The sequence below is a fragment of the Chelonia mydas genome, chromosome 1 (assembly GCF_015237465.2).
Source record: "Chelonia mydas isolate rCheMyd1 chromosome 1, rCheMyd1.pri.v2, whole genome shotgun sequence".
In the NCBI taxonomy this organism is placed as follows: Eukaryota; Metazoa; Chordata; order Testudines; family Cheloniidae; genus Chelonia; species Chelonia mydas.
This window is the reverse complement of record NC_057849.1, coordinates 79925585-79947733: the sequence shown is the minus strand read 5'-3', so window position 1 is coordinate 79947733 and position 22149 is coordinate 79925585. Positions and strand designations below refer to the sequence as shown.

Here is a 22149-nt window from a genome sequence, read left to right as displayed (position 1 = left end):
CCTACCCATTTGCCATTACCACCGAGGACTTCTGAAGTACGAGATCCCACTCCAGCTTGGAACCTCAGCCTAGTGCTACGATGCCTCAGTGTTTCCCATTTGAGCCTATGGCAATCTGCTTGTTCATACCTATGAAATAACATACCCATATCTATGAAAAAGGCCTTTCTTGTGAGCATCCCATCCACTCGAAGAGTGGGGGAAATAGGGGCTCTCGTGGTGTACTTCCCTGTACAGTCTTCAAAGATAGGAACTTTGGATGTGGTCTTAATGTAACTATCTAAAATACCTTCCTCATTCCACCTGAATCAGCCTATTCATCTTCCATCGTTCTTCCCTAAACCACATGTAAATAAACGGGAGGCCGTGTTCCACATGCTAGATGTTAGAAGGGTGCTAAGCCTTATATCTTGAACGAACCAAACCTTTCAGAAAGACAGCAAGATGATTTTGTTCTATTGCTGAAAGATCAAAAGGTTCAGCCATATCTAAACAAAGGCTTTCAAAATGGATTTCCAGTTGTATTAACCTTTGTTATCGTCAGCATGATTTGCAAATGCCTCCAGGGACTAGAACGCACTCCACGAGATCACTTTCCACCTCGGTAGCTTTCCTGACCAATGTACCAATCACGGATATTTGTAAAGCAGCGACCTGCCTGTCTTCCCACACATTCACCAAGCATTATTTAATCGCACAGGACTCTGTGGATGCTCTGTTAAGACTGACTGACTGTTTAATCATCTTGTGACACTCTGTACCTCAAAGTAGCACCCTGGAACCTCCATATTCACCACTCTCATATAATTATGATATGTTTTATACGAAGTATGTCTTGTGATTTTTAAAGATTTTGAGCTGTTGGTACACAGAATCTAACAGGATATTAATGTTTATCGTATGTGAAGTATTACTATATGAGTTAATAAAATATGTTGTGAGGTTGGGAATGCCCATGGCCAGCTGTTCAGTTACAACAAAGGAGTAGCCATCACTGGCCAGACGGTCGTTAACGGCACATCCACATACAATGTACTATCCCGGAGGCTTCTTGGAGAAGGGATGTATGCCCTGGGGGTGGGCTAGCCCACGTCCCAGCAATGATTTCTGTAACAGCTGGAAGAACATTTGCAAGAAAAAAAACTTTGAACTGGGGAAGTTTGGTCCCAGCTTCGAAAGTGCTCCAGTCTGTGTACTCAGGAATGTAACCTGCTTGTACCATCTGTTAGGGGGAGAGACTGCTTGGTTCAAATTTTGCTTTGACTGTTTGAGTTACAATTTAGGCTCTGTTTCTATTTTTGTTTCTTAGGTAACTAACTTTGATCTCTGTGCCTGCTACTTGTAATCACTTAAAATCTACTTTTCTGTAGTTAATAAATCTGTTTTATATTTTACCTAAAACAGTGTGTTTGTGGTTGAAGTGCTAAGAGAATCTCAGCTCAGGTTACAAGGCTGGTGTATGTCCATTTTCCTCTGAAGAAGTGGCAAACTAGGTAATGTGCTTATACTGGCCAGTCTTCTGATCCGTGCAAGATGGTACAGTTCTGTGGTGCAAGACTGGGGAGAATTGGCTGAAGCCTCTCCATTGATGGTTCATGAGTGGCTGGGAGATCATTCATGTAATCGGTTGGGTGTGTTCCTGCCTCTGGATGGCTGTGTAAATGCAGTGCCTGTCAGAGGCTTGTAGCTTGACAGCAGCAGCACAGGTTGGTAGGTTTGGAGGGCTCAGCAGTCCCACAGTCCAGGTTGTATCTCCTTAGTGATGGACAGTGGTCCAAGTATCCATGCTAATTTCCTTAGATCTGTCAGCTGCCCTTCATATATTTTGACCACGAAATGTTGTTGATACTCTGTGGATGATAGCTGGAGTAGATAGAATTACACGTTTCAGTGGGAGGTCCCAGAGGATTGCTTTATGTAATCCTTAGTCCACCGTAGAGGGATTTCTCTTGTGGGGTACCACAAGGTTCTAATCTGCATCTGTAGTTGGAGCTAGGGGTGGGATGCCCGGCTCAAGTAGACCTATCCATGCTACTCTGATTGGATGAGAGGTACTCTTAAAGGTCTCCTGGAAGCTGAATCTATCTTGGAATACAGCTTTCTGCTGGATTGTGGATATTAGCTTCAGGCAACATTATACCGGTTAGTAAATTGTACTAGCTTTTTATTTTCTTCTGTCTGCAATTAAGGGTGTTTACTTCGATCTACAGGGCTCTCAGTGGTTTAGGTCTTAACTGCCTCTTTCCTTGATTGAGGCCAATTTAACTGCATGAGTCAACAGTTCTGGGGAACTCACTTCTCTTGTAGGTATAACAGAACCCATGTTTGACCTTAAGGGCATGGGACATGGCCCGGCCCACCATTTGAACAAGCTGCTGTCTGATGGTTGGGAAATTGCTGTAAATGGGTAGAAATGTAGGAGAAGTCTTTTTAGTTTTGTTTTGATTTTCTTCGACTCTTGTAATTTTAAAATGTTTTGTCATAGAGCAATTAGTACATCCATCCCGAGTACCTTGGGAATGGACACATTTTATATATTTTTAAAAAGTGTATGTTGTGTGTGTATATATACGAAATCTATATAATTGTGTATACAGATATGCTCATATATACATTTATAAATTTGTGTGTGTTTAGTGGAGGGTGTTTTCTGTGTTTGTATATTTTGATTGCTGTCAGTCAAGAAATTCAGATAATTTAGTTTATCATCTGGCATCCTTAGACTTCAGGTTAGACCTGCTGAGCTCTGCATGACTGAAACTCAGGGCTTGTCTATACTTGGGGATTGATGCTTAGTGATCGATGCATCTGCAGTCGATTTAGCAGGTATAGTGAAGACCCACTAAATCGACCAGAGATCAGTCTCCCGTCAACTCCTGTACTCCACCGGATCAAGAAGAGTAAGGGGAGTCAACGGGAGAGCATCTCCTGTCAACATAGCATAGTGTGTACCCCGCAGTAAGTAGATCTAAGCTACATCGACTTGAGTTACACTATTCATGTAACTCAAATTGTGTAACTTAGATTGACTTTTCCCTGTAGTGTAGACAAGGCCTCAGAGTTCCCACATAGGTTATAAGCTTTGCAGGAGTTCAGTTTCAGCATTAAAGAGCTTTACAGCTTACCAAAACTGAAGCTTGAACATTCAGGGACTAGCTGCAATATACTGCTAGTTATCTAATTGGGGAGAGCCAGTAAATTGAAAGTTTACTGGACTGTGTGTGTATATATTGTGGTGTGGCTGTATATCTCCATTTCAGCTACATGATTAAAATATCAGTTTGTCATGATGGTCTGTTGGTTTCTTACTACGATGTGTTAGTGGCTATCAGTCCTGGTAGATTTGTCGTGTTCAAGCTTTCAGCCTGAGGTTCAAATGTGTTGTTTCAGAATAACTCAGGTGGTCACCATCCATAATTTGGGGGCAGATATTTGAGCTATTCAGCTCAAGTAGCAGTTTAAAAAAAAAAAAAAAAAGTTAAATCACCCACAAGTCTCTTGGTGACCACTCTGGCCTGGCAGAAACAGTTGTCTCCTGCTTGTTCATGGTTCGAAGGCTGCCTCAGGAGCAGGGAAGTGACAATTGGATAGAGCGTGTTGAATTTGGACTATCCCCAAGTTGTGTATGGGCCTTTGGTGACTGCAGCTGGCTGGAGCAAATTAGTGCAATCTCTAGATTGCATTAACCTACTACTTCAAGGCTAGAGCAGAGAATCAAGGAGCTATGAATGGTGGTTAATTTCTCACTTCTCTTCTCCTGGCTTGCCTTGGTTGGCCATGTTGGGGATGGGAGTCATCCTTCTCTAGATATTCTGTAGTCTCAGGCAGAGCCAGTCTTAAATTCTTATCCTGCTCTTCTTGGGATGGACACGTTCTGTCAGGAAAGCAGGCAATGAAGCAGTCAGATATTCTGCCTCCTGTTTTGTGGTGCAGCAGGACACCGTTGAGATTGAGGTGCCTTAGATTATTTTACTTTTACAATTGTTCCACTGATTTTTTTTTTTTTAAGTTCATGTTTGGTGTTGTAGTAATATTTATTACTTAAAAGAAGCCTAGGATTTTCAGCCAGTCTCTTTTCCGCTCAAAGATTCTTCTATTATTGCTCAAAAGCGTGAGAGAAGAGGCTTATTTAAATTTACCATTCCTAAAAAGGAATTAAATTTATAGAATTCAGTGTGTTATAAGATATGGTAAGAGTAAATGCTCCTCATAAACTTTTAGTTTAGTTCATAGCATTCTCAGTTTGATGCAGGAACCCTTAGATTACCCTCACTGTGATATAAAATTGGTGATTTAGACCTTGGTGTGCTTGTTTTCTTCCCATATTAAAAGAAGTCTGTAATCTTAGTGGTAACTGTCCTAAAGTGAGACCCAAAAAAATCTGGAAATTGGTTGCATCACACTTTTAGCCAAAGCTGTTGGACATTGAGACAGCATAATCTGGCACTGTCTGTGCCAGGTAGTTAGTTAGAGAGACCGGGTAGATGAGACGGGGTAGATGAAGTAATATCTCTTATAGGACTAGCTTCTGCTGGTGTAAGAGAAAGCTTTTAAGATTACAGAGAGTTCTTCTCCAGGTCCTGAAGAAGAGCTCTGTGTAAGCTTGAAAGCTTGTCTCTTACACCATCAGAAGTTCGTACAAGAAAAGACATTACCTCACTTGCCTTGTCTCTCTAATATCTTGAGACCAGCACGGCTACAACACTGCATAAAACAATGGATGGCTAATGGTTTTCTAATATGTAATCAAGTAACATACTTAACCACTTACTGCTGAACTTTTAAAAACTATTTTTAATATGGCTAATACTTCAGCTTTTTAAATGGTGGTAATATCACAATAAAAATGTGTATTTTTGAAGAAAAAATCACACGGTAATTGCAGCTGGATTATTACAGGTTAAATTATTTAAATCTGTTTAACATTTATCCAAGATTTCACTTTGTTGACCTTTCCTTGAAATAAAGTTACCAATAGTACTGCTTATTACATGTCACTGAATAACCATCTTAATTTCCAGCAAAATATGTTATTCAAAGTGTTACTTTTTCATTAAAACATTTGATGAAGTTAACTTTATAGTTACATAAGTTAAATGCATTATTGTGGTGATTCCAGGATCTACTGTTGTACTTTTTTCATAGTATATTATGTGTTTCCAGTATCTAGTATTGCACTTTTTTCATAGTATGTGAAGGATCTTGTATTTACAAACCAAACCAAACCCACCAAACTGTTACATAATTTACTTTTGATAGATCAAGACAAAGCTGAGTTCTTTGCCTCTTCACTCTGATGTTTACTTAAAGCAAATATATTTCCTTGACATTTCACTCCCTTTACCTAGTCCACGTGAATTCAAACCGAAACCTCTCACATACTAACCAGTATAAAACAAACCTCTTAATATATAGTGATATCTTATGAAAAACTCTGAAACACTGGAATCCACTCTTTAATATATATCACAGTAGTATAGATACTCTTGTGGTTTTTGGAGGAACTTTATTGCATGCTTCTGCTTGTAGATGCTTCAATTTTACAAGAAGTTTGTTTGTTGAAATTGCACATGCATGCCATTGAGCCAAAAGCAAATTTTAAAGTTAGATGAAATTCCACTTGAATTATGTGAATTTTTCAAATGTGAAAATAAATAAAACCCCAACTTTTAGATAATTCAGTTACGTTTTAAAATGTCTGATTTGCCGTAGACTCTATCCCCAATGAGGGTAGTGTCTGACGTGTTTTAATGTATATTACAGACTATGTGTACTTTGTATATGTATACATTACATGTACTAAATTATATTAAAAGAATGTCTTGAGGGCATGATTAACTTAGGAAATGCTTGGGCAACCTTAATTTGGACCCCTTGTGTGTACACATTATGGTATAGTCTTTAGTTACATGATCACATACTAATTTCTTTCTACAGGACCTCTTCATACAGTGAACAGAATATCAGTGCTCACTCATTGAGCAGCTATTTGATATTTAATTTTATCCTCATTGTTCAGTGTGTGGCCACAAGCCTTATTACTCCACACTATTCAAACCATGTTAGGAATACATAATCATACAATCATAAATTTGTAGGACTGGAAGTGCCCTCGAGAGGTCATTTAGTCCAACCACCTGCACTCATGGCAGGACTAAGTATTATCTAGTCTATCACTGAGAGGTTATTGTCTAACCTGCTTTTAAAAACCTTCAGTGATGGAGATTTCCCAACCTCCTTGGGTAATTTATTCCAGTGATTAGCCACCTTGACAGGAAGCTTTTTGTAATGTTCAGCCTAACCCATGCTTGCTGCAATTTAAGCCCATTGCTTCTTGTTTTATCCTCAGAAGTTAAAAAGAACAATTTTTCTCCCTCCTCCTTGTAACAACCTTTTATGTACTTGAAAACTGTTATGATGTCCCTTCTGTCTTCTCTTCTCCATACTAAACAAACCAGTTTTTCCAATCTTCCCTCATAGGTAAAGTATTCTAGACCTTTAATTATTTTTGTTGCTCTTGTCTGGACTTTCTCCAATTTCTCCACCTCTTTCCTGAAATGTGGCGCCCAGAACTGGACATAATACTCCAGTTGCGGCCTAATCAGTGCGAGAAGAGTGGAAGAATTACAATCCTGCTAATACACCCAGAATGATGATTGCTGCCTTTTTTTTCTTTTTTTGAAATCTTATCCTAAAACAAAAGGTGACCATAATCAGCCATAAGGACTATTCTGGTCTATTCCTGCCTTGAAATAAAAAAGGGTGGCTGTCAGGATGAAATCAAATCATACATTAATACATTTAATACAGAATACATTATTATAACCGTCAATCATTATAACCTCTAATACAAATATAAAATCCTCCTTCTCCTCCCTCCCCCTTTCTAGTCTCTTTGCCCTGCTAGACCCAATTTGCCCACCCTCATCCCCTCATGTTCCTTTTCCCAGTTTCCTCTTCCCTGACTACTTCTATCTCTGGACTGTTAGATTTGTGATGATGTTGTGAAGATAAAACCTGATGTAATGGTAGAAGCTGTATGAGAAGAAAGGGAGAAGAGTGAAAAATATTACCAGAATTGGGTGTTAGGACAGGGAGAGTTTTAGATGCAAAAGAGATTTGGGGATACAGAAGTGTTAAGTTTTTGATATATTGAGTTTGAGCATATGGCAAAACATCCAGGATATGGGAAATAGGAGACTGAACAGAAAGGGAATGGTCCAGTGGAGAATAATATCTGAGTCACTGGGGTAGAGATGTTAGTTAAAGCTATGACAATGGGTATACTTGTGATAGAAGAAGAAGAGACAATCTTCTCTGCTACAGCAACATAGTGAGATGAATGGATTATGATGATCATGAAAAACTACCAAAGTGTGACAAAAGGTAGAGGTTGGGAGAAATAGCAAGAGAGTTAAGAGTTCAGGGGTTCTGAAATCTGAGGAGAGAACTGATACAAAAAGGTGCAAATGACCTTGATACAGATAAGACAGATTGTCAGGGGCTAGGCTGTAATAGAAGCCTGGAGATTGTCAGGAAGAGTTGATTAGTATTCTTGATGAGGGCTGGTTTAGTTGAGTGGAGGAAAGAGAATTCAGATGTACACAATGGAACTTATGAATATTTGCACGCATGAAAGAGTGAATGAAATAGTATTCAGGTCAATGAGATTATGCTTTGTTCAAGAAGCTCAAAGGAGGGAAGGGATACGGGCAGTGGACTGTAAACACAGATTCTGACTTCTCTTTTGAGGTCAATGATAAAACTCATTGATTTCAGTGGGAGAAGGATGAGGCCCTACATTTGAATGTCTCTGGTTACAAAGAATACGTGGTGGAAAATAACACGTGATATACAAGCGAAATTTCATACAGAATTATTTTAAAAGTTTTACGTAATGCAGCTACAAGGCATTTTAATATATCTTATCACATTTTTGGAGAGAGTATCTCAACAAAAATTGTAGTCCTGGGATCTTTAAAATAATAAAATAAAATATATTCAAGTGTAAATGTGTTCTCCAAATTATGTCCTTTACAAGAAAAGTTTAAAAAATAATTTTAGATTTGAAGCATTCCGTTGTAAATATGTCAATATAATAAACCACCAAAGTGCATAGTTTTATATAACAGCTTCCCCACAAAGAATGTCTCTAGGTAGTTGATAATTTGATGGACATTATTTCTGAATTTCAAATTTAGGAAATGTGACCAACCATATAATTTTCTGTTTTAGTGTTGATATGGTGATATTTTAATATTTTGTGCCAAATGAATACTTTCAGTATAATAGAATAGCCTACAATGTATGGTGTATAAAATTGCTTTAGCTGTAGGACAGAATGTTAACTATTTAGGGCCAAATTCTTCTCCAGCTTACAACTCGTGTAGTCCTATGGGCTTTAGTAAGGTTCCATGTTTATAAATCAAGGCAAAAATCTGTATCTTATGTGAGAAAATTACTGCATCTTTGAATAATATTTTGGTCTTGTCTTCAAGAATTATCAAATTAACTTATTTTTGACCTTTAAAGCACAAGAGCAATGTAGAATTAGAATCATTTTTTCACACTTTTAATTTGAATTATTTTTTGTTTGAACACACTGTTTCCATTTTGTGAGCTTTCCTATGCATGTGCAAAATGTTTCTCCTCAGGCCCCCTTGTATTTCCTGGTCCTATTTTTATGAATCATCGAGAGCAGGCTCTAGCCAGAATCAGACCCCATCCAGCACAGCTAAAGCATAAGCGGGACAAGCACAAAGGTATTTGGTCTTCCTTATTGACTAGGAGGGACATATGCCCATCCTCCGAGTCATTTCTTCCATCCACTGAATCTTTGTTTTCAGAGAAATGCACAAAAATTATTCTGCTCTTTTCTTGTTAATCTTCTGTAACCTGAGGAGAAAAAACACATTTTATATGTTTGTTTAATTTAAAAGTATGTATGTTGACACCCTACTTCATCTTTGGTTTTCTCTTTTTTCTTTGATAAAGTATGTCATTTTATTTTTCTGTGTCTTTTCTAATTTGTTTAAATAAAACTAAAGAAATTTATACAACTTTCTAATTTTTTCATTGGGACAGGTAATTCAAGTCTGGCATATGCATTGTCATTTCATTTACTTGTCTTAATTTTATGATCTTGTACAATGCGTATCTGTTGCAGTTGCTAAAATATTGTTTATATTGCAGATTCATTAATTCAAGGCTTCTCTTTGATTTTTTGTAGGTTTACCATCTATAAGTAAGCCTTTTTTGATACTTCTGGTTTACAAATGTTAATTACTCAGTAAAAAATTACATTTAGATAACAGACGACTTATGTCAAACGTATTGACACGTATGCTTTCAAAGCTTGCTGCAAGTAGTTGGTTTCCATCAACTTTTGGTAATAAAGCAGTGGTCATTGTAATCCTAAAATGGATGGGGCAATTTCCTCGCTCACTTTGTGAATTTTGTCTTTTTTTTTTCAATACTAGTTCCTGTCAAACAAAGTTCTGTGGCTTTTTAAGGTCTTCATGGCAAAACAGTATCTACAAGTGTTTACTGACCTTTTGTAGTAGTAGCAGCAGCAGGATGCTCTGGTGCCATTGTGGCCAGCAACAGTGGCAAGACTAGCAAATTAAAGGATAGTAACTATACTCTCACTCTTTCCATGGAGCTTTCCCAACCAGCTTTCTTCACTTCACCAGCTGGTGTAATGACCAAGAGCTTGCTGCCTGGTCTTCTGTTTTGCTAGCTTCCTGCATGTATTATGCAAGCTCCTTCCCTCATTTCTATGTGCAAATATAACTTCATTGCCAGTCTGTTTTACAGTATTCTAAAATGACACCCTAATTTATAGAAAAGGTATTTTAGTTAATTTCCAGAAGTTTACAAAGATATTCCATTTATTTTGTCATCTCTAAGTCTGTACATGGTACCTAGTGCAACCTGTCTTTACATGGAAAGCAGTAGTGCTAATTTTTTTAAAAAAACCCACTAAAATAGATTCTGAAAAATGTATCTTAAACAAATTTCAATGGGTTTTGTGACAAAGGGTTTACTAGCACTTGTTTGGGATAAAATGCATTTATGGTTTTGTAAAACAGAAGTAACATGGCCAACTCAAACTCGTAAAAAATCTCTCACACACATACACACCATTGTGTTTGTATAAAAAGGAGTAGATAGTGGAATGGCTAATTTATTTGTAAATTGACAGCACTATATGCGTGACTGTTGTAGGTTTCTTAAAGAAGTGGAGGTGCAGTACAATTTTCATGCAACAAGTCTGTGTATTTAACACCCATACATTATATTAGTTCCTGTTTTGCTGAGTTAAATTAACTTGTTCATTCTGCAGAAGTTATTAACTAGATTAATAGTTTTTTCCCAGTTCAGAACCGTGTCCATTAGCAGATTCTGTTTGCAAATAGAATTTCAGTGTATCATATCTCAAAATCTGCTTTATTACTAGTATATGCATTTTGACGTCTTTAATCTGCTGTACTGCAGGTTGTTCTTGCTGTTACCTTATTCATACGTTTTCATTTCCCACCCTTGCTCATTGTTCATTATTCTTAAATTTGCTTCTTGAGAAGAATCAGAATATAACTGTGAATTATATGTTTGTAGACGGAAGTGGAGAAAGGGGTGAGAAGGATGCCAGCAAAATCACAACCTATCCTCCAGGGGCTGTCCATTTTGACTGTGAACTCCGGGCAGTACAAGTCAGTTGTGGGTTTCACCATTCAGGTACAAAGCTACAGCTTTTATCTAATGTATGCACTTGTTGAAAAAATTGTGATCATGTGCCCTTCCACTCATATAACTACCATGAACTGCCTCCTTTAAGGAAAGGTGGTGTTAATCCTTACCCAAGTAAGTTTCAAATCATTGGTATTTTTGGGGTACAGTAGAACCTCAGAGTTATGAATACCCTGGGAATGGAGGTTGTTCGTAATTCTTAAATTGTCCGTAACTCTGAACAAAACGTTATGGTTGTTCTTTCAAAAGTTTACAACTGAACATTGACTTCATACAGATTTGGAACTTTACTATGCAGAAGAAAAATGCTGCTTTCCCTTTATTTATTTATTTATTATTTTTAGTAGTTTATATTTAATACAGTACTGTACTGTATTTTTTTTCATCTCTGCTGCTGCCGCCTGATTGTGTACTTCTGTTCCAGATGAGGTGAGTGGTTGACTGGTCAGTTCGTAACTCTGGTATTCATAACTCTGAGGTTCTACTGTAATTCCAGTCTTTAGCATTCTATTGGATATCTTGATTAGCCATCTCTGTGCGGGTGCAAAGGAGTGATTAGGTTGGATTAACATCTGCAGGCAACTTCGGTCCTCTTCACCACTGAAGGAGGGTTAAGAAACCATACAGTGGTTAAGAAACCATCCTCTAGTGCTACTGCATTCCACTCTTCCTGCCAGTTGCCACTCTGAACTGTGCCAGTTGCAGAATTCTGAACTGTGCAGGGGGTGGGTATCCAATGTGGCCCACATAAATTCTTAACCCCTGTGTGGTGGAACTGCATCTGCTATGCATCCATGGGCCCTCAATTCCAAACAGAGTAGGTTCAGAATTTGACCACAAGGCAATATTTATTGTTATAATAATTTTAGTGAGTTTTTGGGTTAAGTGTAATTTGGAGTGCCATTGGAACAAATTATAATCCAGCATTATAATTGATTGGAGGCTTCCAAATTATCTCTAACATGGAAAAAAATTGTTTTAAAGTACAGTTATGATCACAAAAGCGACTGTGCAAATATAATATCCTAGTTTTATTCAAGAAAATTGTTTCATGCTGACAATATGATTGGGCAGGTACTGTATTGTGTGTTGTACAGTACTAAAGAACTCTTGTGAAGAAACTTAAACACACAGAAACAAGACATATGAGGAACAGATGAATGAGAAATTAGTGGCCTTGAAAAAGTGGATTTTAATGGTAGGATAATATTTTTCTGCAGAAAGATGAAAATCAGTCTGCACAGGTTCTTAGTAGGCAAACAAATGTAATAAATGCTTATGGCAGTCAGTTAACTGGTAATTTAATCCAGCCGTTACTTTTTCTAATTTTGCTCTGATTGCTACTTTTTGTTTTGTTCGAATGAAAATTTGATGATTTTTGTAATTAAACCGTTGAACAAAACATGTTTGACACGGATAGTTCTGTAATCTGTTTGTTTAAATTAACAGATGAAAAATGTAATTAGTATTAAACATTTCAATAGCTTTTCTCTTACCAGGGAAAGGCTTCAGTGGGACTACTCTCAGGTTTAAAGTTAATTGTATGCAAGTCTTTGCAGGATCAAGAACTAAATAAGTGAAAGCCAAAGAGGGTAAAATTATTACCCTATACAAATATTTTTAGTAATATAAAGTACACATCAAACCCAGGCATGTGTGAGGTCCTTCAAATTGTCAGGAAAAAAATATTCTGAAAACAAAACATTTTATTTTTAGTGGTTTTGATGGAGAATGGTGATGTTTACACATTTGGATATGGGCAGCATGGGCAGCTGGGACATGGAGACGTTAATTCCAGGTATGTTGTAAATAGGTTAAAGAACACATTTGTACTATTGAATTCATTCCATATCTATGAATTGGATTACATATAATGGATATATTCTCCATTACTGAGGAGATGAGGTAGGGAGAATATTCAGGAGTGACATAAATAGGGCAGGACTTCCTTAAGCTCTGCTAAAAATTTTAGAAAATGTCTCCTGCGCGTATGCAAAATCTGTCAGCTGTTTTCAACTTTATTTTCCTCTAGAATAAGCTAAAAGCATTTAGTCTTCAAAGAACTGTTCACACGAAGGTCTAAATGTTGTGTTGCTGTGTCTTTTTAAAAAAAAGAATGGTTACAGAAATTTTGATCTGTGGAAAAGTGGTTCCCTCTATTACCAGTTACTCAAAAAAAATAGCAGGAAGGGACTTTGCTCAGACTTTTTAAGAACAAACAGTGCCTTCCTTCTGGCAGATAGCAACCAGGGAAAATTTCAGTCCCCAAAGTATTTCAGAAACTTTAGTTTAAGAAAACTATCATACAATTCAAAGTGTTTAGCTTTTTCTTTGGTTTGAAAATTTCTATACATTGTCTGGGCCCAAAGATGAAATGTTTTTGAAAGTTATTGCAGACTCCCTTCATGCATTGTGGTTTTCCAGACATATTAAGACTGCAGTGGATAAAGATTTCAGTGCCAAAAAATCTGCCAACCTTGTGAGTTCCACAAGGTAAAAATATGTGCTGAAATCCTTATGCCCTTAAGAACTTCAGTAAAGAAACTTCTACATATTATTATGTTTCTTACAATAGTTCCTAAAGACCAACCAAGAATGAGGTCCCATTGTGCTAGGCACTGTACAAACACAGAGTAGTAGATAGTATGCTCTTCAGGGCAAGGACTATCGAAATAGGCAAGATAGACACAGCGTGGGGGAAAAGATGATATAACACACAAACAAAGTGAACAATGTGATGGCAGCAAACGTTATGCTTCATGGTTTGCGGTTTTTTGGATAGGCTTATGAGACGATAAGCTAAATGGAAAACTTTTGAAGGGAAGCTAGGTGAGGGGGTCAGGACAGGAGAGGAAGAGGGTAAGAAGAGTATGTATGGTTGTGGAAGCACATATTAAAGTCAGAGATAATTTAGACTACATCCTTGAAGTGCTTTGCCAGTATACAGTAACTCCTCGGTTAACGTAGTTATGTTCCTGAAAAATGCTACTTTAAGTGAAATGATGTTAAGCGAATCCAATTTCCCCATAAGAATTAATGTAAATGGGGGGGTTAGGTTCCAGGGAAATTTTTTTGGTCAGACTAATATATGTATTTATACACACACACATATACACAGTATAAGTTTTAAACAAGAATTTAATACTGTACACACCAAGGATGATTGTGAAGCTTGGTTGAGGTGGTGAAGTCAGAGGGTGAGATATTTCCCAGGGAATGCCTTACTGTTAAATGATGAATTAGCACTTGGCTGACCCCTCAAGAGTTAACACGTTGTTGTTAATGTAGCCTCACTCTCTACAAGGCAGCACGAATGGAGGGAGGGGAGACAGCATGGCAGAGAGAGACTGACACACACACACCGTGTGAGAGAGAGACGTGCGTTGCCCCTTTAAGTACGCTGACCCCACTCTAAGTCTTTTTAAGTAGATCAGCAAGTTGAGACAGGTTTCGGAGTAGCAGTCTGTTTCCGCAAAAAGAAAAGGAGTTCTTGTGGCACCTTAGATACTTACACATTTATTTGAGCATAAGCTTTCCAGAGCTACTACAGCTCACTTCATCGGATGCATGCAATGGAAAATACAGCTGAGACAGCAGCTCCTGCCAGGAAGCTCCCTCCCTCCTGAGCCCTGTTGTGTCTCCTCCCTTCCCCCCGCTCTGTGGAGATGGGGTGCAGGAGTGGGGGAGATGGGGACACCCTGACAATAACACTCCTCTTCCCCGCCCTCCCTTGCACAGCAAGCAGGAGGCTCTTGGGAGCAGCTGCAAGGCAGAGGGTAGGAGCAGCACACGGCAGTGGGGGGTGGGACAGCTAAGCTGCCTGGCAATTGATAGCCTGCTGGGCAGCTGCCACACAGGGAACTTAGGGAGAGGGGAGTTGGGGTATATAAGTAGGGGCATTGCCAGCAGATCAAGGGACGTGATTGTTCCCCTCTATTTGACACTGGTGAGGCCTCATCTGGAGTACTGTGTCCAGTTTTCGGCCCCACACTACAAGAAGGATGTGGAAAAATTGGAAAGAGTCCAGTGGAGGGCAACAAAAATTATTAGGGGACTGGAACACGTGAGTTATGAGGAGAGGATGAGGGAACTGGGGATGTTCAGTCTACGGAAGAGAAGAATGAGAGGGGATTTGATAGCTGCTTTCAACTACCTGAAAGGGGGTTCCAAAGAGGATGGCTCTAGACTGTTCTCAGTGGTCGCAGATGACAGAACAAGGAGCAATGGTCTCAAGTTGCAGTGGGGGAGATTTAGGTTGGATATTAGGAAAAACTTTTTCACTAGAAGGGTGGTGAAACATTGGAATGCGTTACCTAGGGAGGTGGTGGAATCTCCTTCCTTTGAAGTTTTTAAGGTCAGGCTTGACAAAGCCCTGGCTGGGATGATTTAATTGGGGATCGGTCCTGCTTTGAGCAGGGGGTTGGACTAGATGACCTCCTGAGGTCCCTTCCAACCCTGATATTCTATGATTCTATGATGGGGGGCTGCCGGTCCACCCTGGTTCCAGGTCCCCACCGGCTAGCTCCAATGGGCTGCTCTTCCTGCAAGCAATGGACAAAGCAGGCGGCTGCCAAACCACATTATAAGGGAGCATTGTGCAACTTTAAACAAGCATGTTCCCTAATTGGTCAGCAACATAATAACAAAACAACATTAACTGGGATGACTTTAAGTGAGGAGTTACTGTATTATACCAGAAAAGTGCTCCTAATGTGGATGCTGCTTATACTGGCAAAACTAGGCTTTTGCTGGTATAGCTTATTCCAGTCCTCCTGAGCCAAATAAGATTAAGTAGCAAAAGTGCAGTAATATAAGTTATCATTTTAAACAAAAGTCTGTAAATAAAGTCAAAGGACTTGTCTACATGTAAAAGTCTTGTGGCACCCCTACGCACTTCTCCCCAATGTGATCACAGTTATACCAACGTTAAGGCAGTTATAACAGTGCAGTTTATACCAGTTCCAGAACTGAAATAAGCTATGCCAGTATAAGGTGCATTATACCAGCATAATTTAGTCTAAATTAGGGCTCAGCAAAAAAGTCACATCTCTGACAGTTATATCAGTAACATTTTTAAGTGTAGACCAGCCCAAAGTTCTCATAGTAATGCTAAATCTGCCATACTGTCAATGTGTAAGTATATAATATTTTATTCCTCCTTTAATGTTAAAGTGCCTGGTGCTGAAAGGTGCAGAGCACCTCAGGATCGAGCCCTAAATGTGTAATTTAATATATTTACTGTTTGTTTTGTTGTATGTATACCATAAAATATACAGGATTGTGCAGAGATAATGTTCCTATAAGCTCCTAACTTAATTTTCCCTTGTTTTCAGTGTTTCAAATTCTAGCCTTAACATCACATTAATTCACTAAATGCTTTATATTTATATAATAAATATAAATTTCCCTCATTTTTGTTTCTGATTATCATCAGAATATCTGGTGTTTTACTACTTTAACTATTTTAGAATGATAACCTTTGTGCAGAGGGAACCATGTCTGTCCAAATGAGCATATTGCTGACCAATAAGAACTGAGTTTTCTACAGCATATTAAATAATGTAACTTGCCAAAGTACATTTCACTTGTACATTACCGCTTTTACCCTTGGCTCCAGATTTTCTTTCCTTCATTATATATCTTTGTGTATTTTTCCTGTCATATTCAGTGTCCTTCCTTACCTTGTATTCTCTTTATCTCTTCTCTCATTTTTTTCATGCCTAATCTATCCATTGTCCTTCCCTCTAGTCATCAAGGATTCTCTACACATGGGTTTCAGAGTAGCAGCCGTGTTAGTCTATATCCGCAAAAAGAACAGGAGTACTTGTGGCACCTTAGAGACTAACAAATTTATTAGAGTATAAGCTTTCGTGGGCTACAGCCCACTTCATCGGATGCATAGAATGGAACACGCACACGCACGTTGGAAGTTACCATACAAACCGTGAGAGGCTAATTAGTTAAGATGAGCTATTATCAGCAGGAGAAAAAGCTTTTGTAGTGATATTTAAGATGGCCCATTTAGACAGTTGACAAGAAGGTGTGAGGATACTTAACATAGGGTTATTCAGAAACAGCTGTTCCACTTTAAATTTAGACCCTACCTTAATCTGAAACAATTTGCAAGTGTAGGCAAGCACTTAGGCCATGGTCCAAAGCCGGTTGAAGTCAGTGTTGACTTGTCAAGCCTTTAACTTGCTCACCTCAGTGTTTTGGGTTTTTTTTTCTTTCTCACCTCTCAATCTCACTGCTTCTTTTCTCATCTGTCACTTCAGGGTTTCCCCCCCACTCACCAATACTGTCCTCTCCTTCAGATACACTCACTACTTCCACTCCAATTGCTGAGAGACAGGTAGAGGGACTTTGGTGTTTTCCTTAAACGCATCTGTATTTGGGAGGCGCACAGAAGACTTTTCAGGTCTTCTGGTGAGATTATTCTTTCTAGTATCTATGGACTTTTGGGGAAAGAGGGATGGTCTAATGCCTTTCCCTCCATTTGAGAGATGCAGAACCAGGATCTTCTCTCCCCCTCTGCCCCTCCCTAGACAGCTGGGGTAGAGTGTCATCCAGTAGTATTGCCTGTCATGCTTGGGACTGGAATACTAGCCAAATATTCAGTTGCATGGTAATACAAATAGTATTCCAGATAGTGTCTGACAAAGGACAATAACAATATTACTTTGTGATCAGCTGCACAGTTACTAACATTAATACTGCATGTGTTAAATGTTGCATGAAGATGCACTGATACTGGTGTGGTTTTATTTTGACATAGGGGGTGTCCCACTCTGGTGCAGGCATTACCAGGTCCTAGCACACAAGTTACTGCGGGAAGCAACCATACAGCCATTCTCTTAATGGATGGACAGGTCTTCACATTTGGAAGTTTCTCTGTAAGGAAACATTTTTTTACTTTTGGAAATAGTTTTTTATCTATATATTGTACACTTAGAGTTACAGTAAATAGTTTTTAGAAAGATTTTTCACAGTTGCACACATTTGCATATACCTAACTTATGCCTGTGTACATTAAGTGTTTGTGTGTCTTTATTTTAAATCTGGTTAGAAAAGCATGAAAACCTGTGAAAATCTCCTGCTGTTCCTTATTTATTAGTAAGTGGGTCCCATATCAAATTTACATGGTTTACAGGGGGAACTGTTTTTTTTTCCCTTCTAATTGGCATTAAAGTCAAAACTATCTTCAAACTAACGTGGTGGGATTTGATGGCATCTGTAGAATATTTCTTCTACATGAGAAGATAATGCAGTGAGAAGGTGGTTAATATTGTTCAGAGCACTCCTGGCTTACATCAGAGCTTCTGCTTGGGCTGCATGGGAAGTTGTGGGAGGCAGCTAGGGAGGCAGTACCTTCTGTTTCCTCACACCAATGGTAGGGCTCATTCAAACTCTTAAGGTTAAAAATTGTAGGATGTAGCTCACATTCATAACTTTGCCAGACACTAAAAATCATCAGCTGAATAGAGGCTCTGGATTTAGGGCTTATTACAACAATCTGCAACCCACTAACAACAAGCTCCCCCCTCCCCAGCTGCTTCCTCTCCTCTTCATTCTCTCCCTACGACTGGTGTGGTGTTAACAAGCCACTTCACCTTGAATGGTCCCTTGAAATATTTAATTACTTATGCTAAACAATCTGTTCAAACCTTGCATTTAGCAGCCATATTTTGAGTTAGTTTCCCAGACCTGAAGAAGAGCTCTGTGTAAACTCAAAAATGTGTGTCTCTCACTAACTGATGTTGGGCAATAAAAGATAATACCTCACCCCAGGAGTGCTGGAAGCTCCCTAAAAGTTTGGGGGGGGGCGGGCGGAGGGGTCAGTGGTGCCTGACCTGTGGCCCCACCCCCAGCGCTGCCCCTTCCCCCGAGGTCACATGCCACAGTGTGATGGCATTATGAAGTAAACTTTAAATGGGTCATCTTTTTCCAATTTTCCGTTTTGTATATTGAAACTGCTATTTTATCCATCCGAAACTATTGTTGCTAGTATTTACTAATTACTGAATTCTTGCTTTAGAAGGGACAGCTTGGCAGACCAATTTTGGATATGCCATACTGGAATGCAAAGCCAGCATCCATGCCTAATATTGGATCTAAATATGGACGCAAAGCTACTTGGATTGGAGCAAGTGGAGATCAGACTTTTCTTCGGATTGATGAAGCTCTCATTAACTCTCATGTTCTAGCCACGTCGGAGATCTTTGCAAGCAGGCATATAATAGGTAAGAGCTCTTCAACAGTATTGTAAATTAGTTCATTTAACATACATTTAGTGAAGGGACTTGAAACATTACAGTGCAAGCAGTGGAGGTAATAAGTAAAAAATGCAAATTGAGTAAACTCTTACCTTATGACACTCCATTTTACTTTTAAGGTATTTATATTGTATGTGGTATCCTAATTAACTTACAAATGTAATTTTATTATTAATAAAAATCCTCCAAGGTACTCCTAAATTTTTAATGTTCCAGCGCAGTTAAAAAATCTCATCACACCTATGAAATATTGTACTATGAGTGAACTTTCCTTATAGTAGTAGTATTACTTCAGAGATGGAGGCTAGCATGTGACAGATGGACTATTTGTCTATTTTTTCCAGGTTTGGTCCCTGCTTCTATGTCAGAACCGCCTCCGTTTAAATGTCTTCTGATAAATAAAGTAGATGGGAGTTGCAAGACATTTAATGATTCTGAACAGGAGGATCTTCAAGGGTTTGGAGTATGTCTGGATCCTGTTTATGATGTTATTTGGAGGCAAGTGTGGTTTGTAGTCACAGAAAGGGGGCATCAGTATAGAAATAAGATTGAATTTATTAGAACAATTTTGGGTAGCATCATCTGCTCACGTAGGTTCAACTGTCATTTCTCTTACCTATCGTAAGAAGACATCTGTTCAGTCTCCTTTGTATCTGTTGCCAGGGCTGTTGTTTCTCCCTGGCTCCAAAGCATGTGCTGTCATGCCCCTCTTTTCAAGGAGGTTTATTTCTTTAAACAGAGGTTATCAAACAAACAGAAAACAGTCTCAGCTCAGTCCTTGGCCCCAGGCTTCAGGGTCAGCCCTCCCAGAGGTCTCTAGCACACCTGTTCCTGGCAGCTTCCCACCCTTAATCAGCTCTGCTCCCATCCTGGAACAGCAGCCACAGGTCTGCTTCCCTGAGCCTATTGGCCCCTTGCTCTAGGGACGCACAATAGGAGCTAACTGCACTCCAGTGTGGCTTTTCCTCCCCAGGGCTTAGCTCGCTCTCTCCATTCCTCTCCGCGGCTCAGCCTATCTGTCTTTCCTCCCTCCAGCTGCCTGTTAGCAGCTCTTTTTAGGTTCAGGTGTAGGCTAGCACTCTTTAATTAACTGAATTGGACTTACCTGCTCTAGTTCAGGGGAACTGGCTCAGTCTGTCCACAGCAACCAGCTACTCTGTGACAAACTCTATCTCTGTTTTTCTTCTTCGATGGCTTGCTGTCCACTTAAGCTCAACCTCCATGGCCGAAACAGAGCTGCTTCTTTTTCCTCCTGAATTCTCTTCACATCAGTTGGTCTCTGTTATTTTCAACAACTCCTCCAGGCTCAAAATATTCGGTAATCTTAAATTCCTCCATCTGTGTTCCTTTCATTGTGTTCAAGCCATATTCAGATTTTACTGTTTGTTCCTCCACAACGTATCGTGTATCTGAATCTTCTTGCCTTGCCCAGCAGTTAAACCGCTTGTTTGTCTTAATCACTCAATTCAGTTACTGTAGGATCTTCCTCAGCAGTCTCACTGATTGGAGTTTGAACTGATAGGAAGGGGGAAGAAGTGGTACTCTTCTAAGCTCTGCCCACTTGAGACATAAAAATAAGAGGACATTCCAAATAGATTATAGCTCTTCCTTTGAGTGCCTCTGTATGTTCCCACTCATAGAATGCTCCAACCAGAGCAGCCTGAATGGTAGGATTCTACTAGCAGTAACCATTGGAGTGTCTGTGTGGCTTGGTCCCTCTGCGTGCTTCCCTCACCCCTCCCCGCCGGATGTTTTAGGGTTTAAAAGTTGCATGGAGTTGTCAAAAATAGACCACCTCAATTCCTTCAACCGTGATCAGCTGGACGGTTACACTGTTGCTGCGTGATCCTTATGGAGTAGTAGCTAGATAGTTTGTATTGGTTAGTTGTTACCTAAGTGCTTATAGTTATATATTGTTAGAGGTAGGTAGCTAAAGGATAACATGTTGGATCAGAAGTTAACAAGCCTGGATTCAAAAGATGGTTCTCGAGACTGGCAGTATTCTCAGCATCAGATGCACATATCAGATGCTTGGCATGTTTGAGGGAAGATCATTCTCACTCTGAATATCCAATCATGCATGAAGAAGGATTAAGAGTGAGAGAGATGAAATAGGCTCCAGTCAGTTTTATTGCAGGAAGCACTGACCGTGGCAGCAGATTCTCAGAGAGCGGTTGTAGTTCCAATCAGTTCAGCTGGGGAATAAAAACAGATTCAGCTTCTATGTCAGATGCAAGATATGACATAGTTAAGGATCCAAAAAAGAAAAGTTTTGGATCAGTGATAAACTCTGTTTCCATAGCTGTCCCATTTCAGAAAGAATCGGTTGCAATACCAAGAAAAAATGTGCAGATCTCCTTGGTGTCAGCCTCAATACAAAGAACCAATCTGAGAGTAGCATTTACAAGGACAGAATCTCATTATAGAGCCAGGATCTGGCTTAAAATCTCAGCTCAGAGTTGGGAGTTGTCCTTGTACAGACATCTCACCATGAGGACAGGCTCCTCCAGATGTGATATTGTCAGATCTAAGGATCCAGTTAAAAGAACTGATGAGGGTTTGTTAACTAGCACAATACTGTTAAAGCGGTAGTTCATCATATGGATCCATAAGTGGCTCCATTGACAGTTGAGCCTGGTATTGCTTCTTAGGACACATCACTTGGGTTGCTGCAAGCAATCAGACTGACTGCTTTTCTGAGAGTCAGCAAAGAACAGGAAAGGATCTGGAGCATTGTGCTGCTGCATTCTATTAAGATTCCTTCATGATCCCTGGAGAAGAACTTCTCTCTGCTCTCCATTTCAAGGAGGTATTGTCTCAAGTCCTGTCTGAGCCTCGAGTGATTTGGAGCTCGAAGAGAAACACAGATCACAGATTAGAACCAGGAAAAAAAAATATAATCAGTTCAGTGCAGGATCTGCAGGCACAGAGATATTTCCAGCTCAATCTGTCCGTGGGGGTTTTGGCCTGAGTGGCAGATATCTCCTTTAGTAAGATGGTCTCACTGGCCATTTCAGGCACCTTTTAGGAAGGTGTGAGGACAGATTTTCAGCAAGAGTATATCAGGAGGACATTCAGTTGTTGAATCCAAGGGATAAGGACCAGCCAATACAGCTTCCTCAGAAGA

General features: G+C 39.3%; 1 protein-coding gene across 26 annotated transcripts in view; it reads left to right on the top strand.

The window, feature by feature from the left end:
• Positions 1 to 22149, top strand: part of MYCBP2 (MYC binding protein 2) — a 418792-nt gene that overhangs the window by 119935 nt on the left and 276708 nt on the right. For 22 of the 26 annotated variants that reach the window (XM_043534235.1, XM_043534261.1, XM_043534241.1 and 19 more), the window contains exons 18-23: positions 8655 to 8762; positions 10618 to 10737; positions 12466 to 12547; positions 17525 to 17642; positions 18785 to 18989; positions 19367 to 19520. In XM_043534235.1, coding sequence (XP_043390170.1) covers positions 8655 to 8762; positions 10618 to 10737; positions 12466 to 12547; positions 17525 to 17642; positions 18785 to 18989; positions 19367 to 19520 — 787 coding nt within the window. The remainder of the gene's footprint in view (positions 1 to 8654; positions 8763 to 10617; positions 10738 to 12465; positions 12548 to 17524; positions 17643 to 18784; positions 18990 to 19366; positions 19521 to 22149) is intronic. The other 4 variants (XM_043534264.1, XM_043534248.1, XM_043534297.1 and 1 more) reach the window with 1 other exon arrangement.